Source organism: Ochotona princeps, chromosome 33 (assembly GCF_030435755.1).
Source record: "Ochotona princeps isolate mOchPri1 chromosome 33, mOchPri1.hap1, whole genome shotgun sequence".
In the NCBI taxonomy this organism is placed as follows: Eukaryota; Metazoa; Chordata; class Mammalia; order Lagomorpha; family Ochotonidae; genus Ochotona; species Ochotona princeps.
The window spans coordinates 3,011,420-3,020,416 of NC_080864.1; the positions used below are offsets into that span (position 1 = coordinate 3,011,420).

At 58.1% G+C, this 8,997-nt stretch overlaps 1 protein-coding gene across 1 annotated transcript; it reads right to left on the reverse strand.

Annotated features, from left to right (window-relative positions):
- Positions 1–3,417: 3,417 nt before the first annotated feature.
- LOC131478461 (tumor necrosis factor ligand superfamily member 9-like) lies at positions 3,418–4,692 on the reverse strand. Its single transcript, XM_058657998.1, has 2 exons — positions 4,649–4,692; positions 3,418–4,172 (listed from the first exon to the last, which is right to left on the reverse strand). Exon 2 carries the CDS (start codon positions 4,150–4,152, stop codon positions 3,694–3,696), a length of 459 nt encoding a protein of 152 aa, XP_058513981.1. The 5' UTR covers positions 4,153–4,172; positions 4,649–4,692; the 3' UTR covers positions 3,418–3,693.
- Positions 4,693–8,997: the final 4,305 nt, after the last annotated feature.

Below are 8,997 nucleotides of genomic sequence, written 5' to 3' on the forward strand. Positions count from 1 at the left end.
GCCCAAAGCCTTGGGATCCTGCACCCGCATGGGATATTAGGAAGAAGTTCCTGGCTCCTGACTTCAGATCGGCTCAGCTTCAGCCGTGGCGGCCCATTCGGGAGTGAGCCAGTGGAGGTCTCTCTCTCTCTCTCTCTCTCTTTCTCCTCTCTCCGCTTGTTGTCAAATACAAACACGTCATTTCAAAACAGAGGTGCAGATCTCTCAACATCCTATGCCCGTTGGTTGATCTAACTGCACATAGGTGGCAAGGGCTGGGGGGGAGGTGGTCCAGATGGGACAGCTGGGCCCCCACGTCTAAGCTCTCAACCCCATGAATGTCCCCAAGGTTTCCTCTTGCCTGTCAAATGCGCTCACACCGCACTGTGAGGTTCCTAGAACCACACCGATCTGTGGTTTCCTCGGGTTTTGCTTGTGAATAATCTCCGTGTCATCTGACTCATCTTTGATGAAGGGGAGCACCGTGGAGGTGGGTGTGGGGAGAGAGGAAGAGAAGGGGGAAGACAATATGGAAAGAGAGAGATGATGTTAAGAGAGAGTCAGGTGGACTAGATGGAGACGGAGATAAGGCAAAATGGGGTAAGATGTTCCTGTTTGGGGAATCTTCATAAGAGATGCCAGGGCACTTCCAAAAACTCCTAGGGGAAAAAAAATGTATCACATGGAATGATCCGTTTAGGTGCAGGTGCTGCGGGCTGCTTCAGAAGCAGCTCCCTGTCCAGGTGGCTGGCAGAGCAACAGAGGATGGTCCCCATGTGGGAGACCCGGATGGAGGGCCAGGCTCCAGGTTCAGCCCACACCACTGCAACTCCATGGGGAGTAAACCAGCAGCTGGAAGGTCTCTCCCCCTCTCTCTTTCTCGGTCTCTCTCATCAATTAAATGAATAAAATTTTTTAATAAAAACTTTTTTTAAAGATTTATTTATTTCTATTGGAAAGGCAGATATACAGAGAGGAGGAGAGACAGAGAGGAAGATCTTCCACCTGCTGGTTCACTCCCCAAGTGACTGCAACGGCCAGAACTGAGCCGATCCGAAGCCAGCAGCCAGGAGCTTTTTCTGGGTCTCCCACACGGGTGCAGGGTCCCAAGGCTTTGGGCCGTCCTCCACTGCTTTCCCAGGCCACAGGCAGGGAGCTGGATGGGAAGTGGAGCAGCCTGGATTAGAACCAGCACCCATATGGGATCCTGACAGGTTCAAGGATAGAACTTTAGCCATTAGGCTACCATGCTTGGCCCTGTTTTTTGGCTTTGTTTGTTTGTTTTTGAGTTAAGTTTCTCTTGAAGTCCAACCAAGTGGAGGTTGTTCTTACTACCAACCCAAGGCTTTGGGCCATCCTCGGCTGCTTTCCCAAGCCACAGGCAGGGAGCTGGATAGGAAGTAGGGCCATGGGGATTAGAACCAGCGCTCATATGGGATCCAGGCACATTCAAGGCGAGGACTTGAGCCACTAGGCCACTGCACCAGGTCCAAACTAGCATTCTAATATGGGATGTGGGCACTGCTGCGGCTCAACCCATGGCACCCCAATGCTGGCCCCTAGAGAAACTTATCCAACTTTGATGTGTTGGAAAGAGACGCGATGAGCTCTCTTTGGCTGGCTCATCCCACAAACGCCAGGACTGAGTGGGGCCAAAGCTGAGAGCTGGGAGCCTCATCCAGATATCCACGAAGTGGCACGCACCTAACACCTGGATGCTGCCCAGGCTCTTCTTTCAGCAGGAAGCTACAGTCGAAAGCCGAAGGCAGGTGTCAGACACAGGAAGCCTTCATCACTAACTGTCTTCACCACCAAGCCATCACCCAGGACCCCTGGAACAAGCTCCTTTTCATGGTAGTCACAGTGTAACGGCAGCAGGCAGGGGACACCTTCAGGTTTAATCCGCAAACATTCATTTTCTCCATCACGTACTGGAAGCCGTGGCCGTGGCCTTGGAGTGTTGCCAGGTACTGAAAGGCTAGAGGTACAACCCGGCTGCAAAGAGACGCGTGGTGAAAAACCGCCATGCAATATTTCCACCACGCAGGCGTGATGCCAGCAAGTGTCCCACATCCCCTCCCTCCCCCTACCCCAGCACATGCTCACACAGCAGAATGGACCATCCCAGAGCCAGAGCCGGTTCTAGGCGTCACCACAGGTGACCCCGCTGGCTTCCAGACTGAATGCTGGCGTCACCGCCCGTGAATCATAAAACTTAGAAACAGTTTCTCGTCTGGTTCAGTCAAGGTCACTTCCAGGTGTTGCCTGTGGCTGTGTTGGGCAGTGCCTAGGGAATCCTTGGGCTCCCTGAGGCTGTGGTCTCCAGGGGATTCAGGTGTGAGCCGGTGGACAGGGTAACCCTTCCGAAGCTGGAGGACAAGCACAGGGAACGCACGGCCCATGCGGTTAGAATGCCCCCAGCCCACACTGTAGTGTCCAAATTGGAATCCCACACCCAGCCCCCTACCCACGCACACCCTGGTGATGGGTCAAGTACTTGGGTCCCTGCCACCCACATGAGAGACCTGGATGGTCCTAGCTGTAGCGTAAAATTCACACTGCAGTAGATAGAATCTCAATTTCTGGGCCTGGTGCGATGACCTAAATAGCTAACTCCACCTCCGGGATCCCATGTGGGCATCAGTTTGTGTCCCGGCAGCTCCACTTCCCATCCAGCTCCCTGCCTGTGGCCTGGGAAAGCAGTCGAGGATGGCCCAAAGCCTTGAGTTCCTGCACCCGCATGGGAGACCTGGAAGAGGCTCCTGATTCCCGGCTTCGGATCGGTGTAGCACCAGCTGTTGCGCTCACTTGGGGAGTGAATCATCGGACGGAAGATCTTCCTCTCTGTCTCTGCTCCTCTCTGTATATCTGACTTTGTAATAAAAATAAATACATCTTAAAAAAAAAAAAACAAACCACCAGACCCTACAGACTTTCTTGCCCACAAAATAGATCATGCACACTACAAGGCCAACATGCGCTTCCCCCCCTTCTGTTTATTTATTTATGCCTTCCATCTGCTTGCAAGGTTGCTTAAGAGAAACAAAAATCTTCTATCCTTACATCAAGCCCCAAATGCCCAGAGAGTTGGGGCTGGGCCAGGCTGAAGCCAAAGCCTCCAACCAGGTGCCCCATGTAGGTAGCAGGGACCCAAGAATTTGAGCCCTCACCCGCTGCCTTTTAGGGTACACATGCCCAGGGAGCTGAACTCCAAGGCAGAGTTCCGAAGCAATGGTTTAACCTGAAGTCCGCACTGGGCTGGAGTTTGGGGTTTGAGTTACCGCTGGGTTCTCTGCATTTCAAAGGGTGCCAGACCCACAGGGTCTAATACTCACCAGCAGGAGGCCCCCGTGAAGCCCCCTGCCAACCGCCCCATGAACCAACAGGCAGGAAGACTCTGGGAACAAATCTTTATTTCTCACAACTGCACATAAATAAGACTCTTGGCACACACAGCACACGCTCAATAAATAGAAACATAGTACGATGAGTGAATATTATATAAAGTAGACGGTGTGAGCTTCAGGCTCAGCATAAATAACCAATAGTCCGACTGGGGGACAGGAGTGGCTGGGGGTTCTTGGAGGATGAGGAGAAGCCAGCAGCGGAGACCCCTGTCCCCAGCCCCATGAGGTAGAGCAGCCGGGCCCAGCACCAGGGCCAGGACCCAGGAAGGGAGGGGCCGTGGCCCAGTCCAGGTCGTCCGTCCGTGGGCTAGAGCGAAGCTAGTCCTCCTGAAACCTCAGGGGTCACTCGGAAGAGACCCAAGAGTGTGGCGCCCTGGGCCAGCTGCCAGGCGGGGTGCGCCTCGGCCGTGGCGCGCAGGTGGACGCTGAGGCGCTGGCCGGCGCCCAGAGGCAGCAAACGGCCCTGGAAACCCACGGCTGAATCGGGGCCTTTCTCCCCGCAAGCCGCCTCAGCCGGGGGCAGGTGCACCTCGGTGGCCAGCGCGGAGGAGGAGGTGGCGGCTTCGCTGAAGAGCGGCGGCTGCAGGTGCAGCGAGAGCGCCACGACGCCCGAGCCTTGGCGAGCCACCACGCGCTGCAGCTCCAGGTGCAGGAACACATAGAACACACCGGCCTCGGCCACCACCACCTCCCGCGCGTCCTCATCGTAGCTCAGGCCCCGGGACAGGGCCACGCCGGCCAGGCTCGGCTCGCTGTGCCAGCGCATCGTCCCGTTGGTCAGCAACACTGCAGAGGGAGGGGACAGAAAGGAGAAGTTGAGTTGTGGGGGAGGGGAGGGGAGAGGAGAGAGAAAGGGGTACCCAGGAAGGCAGAGATGTGGAGGGGCTGGGGTGTTGGGGGGTCGACTTCCATAGAGTCAGGATGAGGGGAAGGGAGGAGAGGGGAAGGGAGGGCTTGGGCAGAGAAAGGAGGAGGGGGAGGAGAGAGGCTGTAGAACCTTCAGGAGAGGCAGGAGAGGGAGAGATTGTAAAGAGGGGGCGTCAAGAGGCCGAATCCCCACGTAAGTGAGGAGTTCTGGAAGGGTGGGAGATTGGAGAGGGAGAAAACCAAGAAGAGAGCGGGAGGAAAGGGGTCCCCCAGGGCAGATGTCTGTGCTGGGCTCAGAGGAGAGGCAGAGGAGGAGAAATGAGGGTTCAGGGCCTCCCCTCCCCTTCCTCCCTCTTTCCAACCCCGGTGGCGGGGCACGAGGGGCGCTCACTCACCGCTTTGGGCCACCAGCTGCGCGAACAGACCCTGCAAGGCCGGGAGGAAGAGAATGGGAAAACGCATGTGAGCGGCGGCTCGGGGGAGTGGGGGTCCCGACGCGTGCGCACACCCACCCACACACACACACCCGCAAGTGCGCAAGACCCAGCGCAGCCCTTCCCCTCCCCCCAGGGCTTAGGGGATCCCGCGGGCGTCCTATTGTGGCCACCCGCGGACTCAGTAGGAAACCAAAGACAACAGGTGCCTGTCGAGGTTGGGGGTGGGGACGGGAATCAGAGAAGGGCGCAGGAAGGAGCCAAGTTGGGGTCGCGTCTTACCGATTGCGCTGGGGCATCGGGGAGGAGGCCGGCGCGGGCATCGGTCGCGGGTTCGGGGCCAGCTGCGGGGCCCTGCGAGGCCCAGGTGCGGGCGACGCAGGCGGCACAGGTGGCGGCGAGCAGCAGCAGAGCGGTGCCCAGTGCCCAGGGCAGCGGGCGGCAGGTGCGAGCCGGCGGTGTGGACGGCGCGGGTGGCCAGGCGGCCTCGGCGTCCAGGGACACAGCACCACCAGCAGCGGCAGCGGCCGGGCAGGGGTGCATGGCGGGCGAGGCGACGGTACTGGCTGCGGAGGCCCAAGCTGCGCCCGTCTTTTATGCGAGACTTTCCGAGAGGGGAAGGGGAGGACCCGGGCGCCGCCCCTTCGGAACTTTCTCTCGCGTGTCGGTTCCGCTGCGGCTCCGCCCCGCGCGCGCCGGCCGGCCGGCCCTCCTCTCCACCAGCCCTCGGGGGCGTGGGAGGGCTGTAGGGTGGGGTGGGGGATCACCCGAGGCTGCAGAATGGGGAAGGGGCTCCCCACCTCCTCGCCGAGCCCACCTGACCTCCCTGCCCAGCTCCCCGGCTCGCTCTGGCCCCTCTCTGTCCAGCCCTAATGTTGTTTGTCTCTGTCCCTCTCGGCGCGCATTTTCTCTCCATGTCTCTCTGTCTTTGTCTCTCTCTCCAACCCTATTACTCTCTCTCACTGTCTCCTCTGTCTCTCTTACTCTCTCAATCTCTCCCTTCTCTCTCTTCCCAACTCTGTCTTACTCTTAGGATTTCTCTGACACTTTCTATATGTCCCTATCTCTACATTTCTGCGCTTCTGGCTCGTTTCTCTCTCTCTCTTTCTTTCTCCTTGGCACCCCAACCCCCACCTTTAGAACACCCTCCCCCAAACCCAGGACCTCTGCCGAGATACCAGGAACGCTCCGCCCACCAGCAGAGCCCTAACCTGACCGCCCCGCCAGCCTCCCCCCTCCCCAAGTCAGTGTCCACCCCTCCCTGGCCCATCCCCACCCACCCGCTCGGAGGCTTCCCGACACGACTCCCTGGAGACCCCAAGGCAGAAGGTTGGAGAATCCAGGTGCAAAAAGTCCCCAGCGGCAAGCCCAAGATGAGGCCACCCCAGCCTGGGGCCTGGAGGAGGAAACAAATTTCCCGTTGGCCTAGGCTTGGCGGGGGTGGGGAGAGGCAGGCCAGGGATAGGGAGGGCCCCGGAGCAGACAAAAAAGAGGAAGCTCCCCCCAACTCTGAGGGTGGGCGGAGAGGCAGCGCTGGGGAAAGCCCTGGGCTGGAGGGCCCCCTACCCCCTACCCCCTCCCCAGCAGCAGCCCTTGCCATGGGAGGGTGGGGGGCTGACTCAGCAAAAACCCTGCATTCTGGGATTCCCTGGGAGTGGCTGTCAGAAGCAGCCAGAACCAGGTGCTGCTGACCGGATGGAAATGCCACAAAGTATGGAAGGCTTCCTTCCCTGCAGCCCCAAGGAGGCTCCCCCAACCCAGCCTCTCCCACCAGCCAGTCGGAGGGGCGCCCCTGCCAGCAGAGGTTGGGCCAAGCCCTCCACAAAAATCCTATTGCCCAACTGACTACCACGTCTGCACCTGCTGGGCTTTGTCTTGAATGTTCTCTCCCCAGACATTCCCTCCCCACCCACACACACACCTGCCAGGGTGAACCCCACACCCTAGCTCTCAGAATGTCATAGATGGTGGTCAATTTATTTATTAATTTATTTTTTATTGCAAAGTCAGATATACAGAGAGGAGGAGAGACAGAGAGGAAGATCTTCCATCCGATGTTTCACTCCCCAAGTGAGCCGCAACTGGCCGGTGCGCGCCAATCCGAAGCCGGGAACCAGGAACCTCCTCTAGGTCTCCCATGCGGGTGCAGGGTCCCAAGGCTTTGGGCCGTCCCCGACTGCTTTCCCAGGCCACAGGCAGGGAGATGGATGGGAAGTGGAGCAGCCAGGACAGGAACTGGAGCCCCTATGGGAAGTTGGTGCTAACAGGCAGAAGCTTAGCCGGTTGAACAACGGTGTCCGCTTTTACATAGGGCTTGAAAAGAGAGAGCATCAATTAAGTGAATCAACCAACTTAGAAAAAAGGACAGAGAGCAAGCGAGATCTTCCATCTGCTGATTCACTGCCCAAATACCCACAACAGCCAGGACTGGGCCCAGGGGGGCAAATCTGAAAGTTGGCAACTCCATCTGGGCCTCCCACGTGGATAGCAGGAACCCAAGGACCTGAGCCATTCCTGCTGCCTCGCAGGGTGTGTGATCGGGGAGCGGCACCCTGGTGAGAGGCGTGCAAGCCACCAGGCTATGAACATCTGCTGTTCTGCAGGTCCAGGTAATCTAGACGGACTGCCTGGAGGAGGTGCCTGCTCACTTGACTGAAGACACAGAGCAGGACGTCAGCGAGGGGTGGGTCCCCCAGCATCCCTCCTCAGGAGGGAACTGGGGGGTTGGGGGGAGCAGGTTTGCCAGCTCCCTGCTAAGCCCAAAAGTGTGGTTTCTGTGTTGTCATGTGGAGAGGGTGGGAGGTAGGGCTGTCTAGCTCAGATGTCTCAACCACAGCCCTGGAGCGTCATGGCACTGTGGCCATGACGCTCTGTGGCCAGAGCCCCTCGCACCCCAGCGGCTGGCTGCCCGACACGTTCTCATGCACCCCCTGCAGCAGACGTGTGTAAGGCCCAGGGTGAATCCATCGGGGTAAGACAGGTGGGTCACAGTCAGGAAGAACATGTGGCAGCCCCCAGCCACCCATAACAGCAGGGGAGGGTTCAGTCCTTAGGTCCCTCCCACCCGCGTGGGAGACCCGGAAGAGGTTCCAGGTTCCCAGCTTCGGATCGGCGCGCACCGGCCCGTTGCGGCTCACTTGGGGAGTGAATCATCGGACGGAAGATCTTCCTCTCTGTCTCTCCTCCTCTCTGTATATCTGGCTGTAATAAAATGAATAAATCTTAAAAAAAAAAAAAAACTTCTGCAAATTCAATTTCCAGGAATTGAAGTCGCCCCAGATGAGCAGATATTCTTTTTAAGCTTTTATTTATTTGAAAGACAGGGTTCTGTGTTGTTTTTTTCTATCCACTGATTTCACGCTCTCAAACTCTCACAGCACCCAGGGCTGGGCCAGGCGGAAGGCAGGAGCCAGGGGCTGCATTCCAATCTTCCATCTCCCCCACACCCGGCACTCCCCGCAACCCCCCCGCCAGGCACATCAGCAGGAGGCTGGACAGGAAACAGAGGAGCCAGTCTTGAAGTCTGGGCTACGGGGGGGTTGCACCGTCCCTGAGCCACAAAGCCCACCCCAGCATCGACACTGAGCCATGGGCTGAGTTCTCCGTCCCCACCAGGATAGGGGCAGAGCCGGGGTTTGCTCAAAGCATGGCAGAGGGAGAGAAGGCAGGAATGCCGGGAGCTGTGAGCGGCCCCCACCCACACCCACACCTGCTGAAGGCGGGAGAGAGCTCTCGAAGGGAATGACACCATCCAAAGCCACGTGGCCGGAAACAGTACCCTTGCAACTGGTAGAACTTCCCAGGGCATGTGTGCCAAGCCGCGTGGCATCAGCAAGCATGCTCGATGACTCCAGGACTATATGCAGCTAAGGTGAGGCCGTGCACCCAAAAACCTCGGTGCACACAGGAGTTCATTCCAGGTGAGAAAGCTGAGACACGCGGCTTCCCATCCTAGCTCTACCTCCTGCCTGGTGGGGGTAGGGAGGCAGGGGGTAAAGATGCCTCTCTAGTTATTTGGTTTTCCCACCTGTGAAATGGGTCAAATGCCAGTGGCCACCTCGTAAGACCATCACGCAACATCAGGCAGCCGGTGGTGTGGGAAGGGGGTGTGGAGAGATAACATTTTGATATAGGAAGGCTAAGCCTCCATTTGTAGCACCAACATCCCCTGGGGGGGACCACTCACAGTCCAGCTCCCTGCTCAGGCACCAGCAGAAAATGACCCCCAAGAACTCAGGCCCCTGCATCGGGGCTCCAGGCTGCTGGTTTTACCAGTCCTAACCAGTGCAGCCATTGGAGGAGTGAAGCAG

What these genes read in the sequence shown, in the direction of transcription:
- LOC131478461 (XM_058657998.1), bottom strand. Translation starts at nt 4,152, where the DNA reads ATGCGCTGGCACAGCGAGCCGAGCCTGGCCGGCGTGGCCCTGTCCCGG.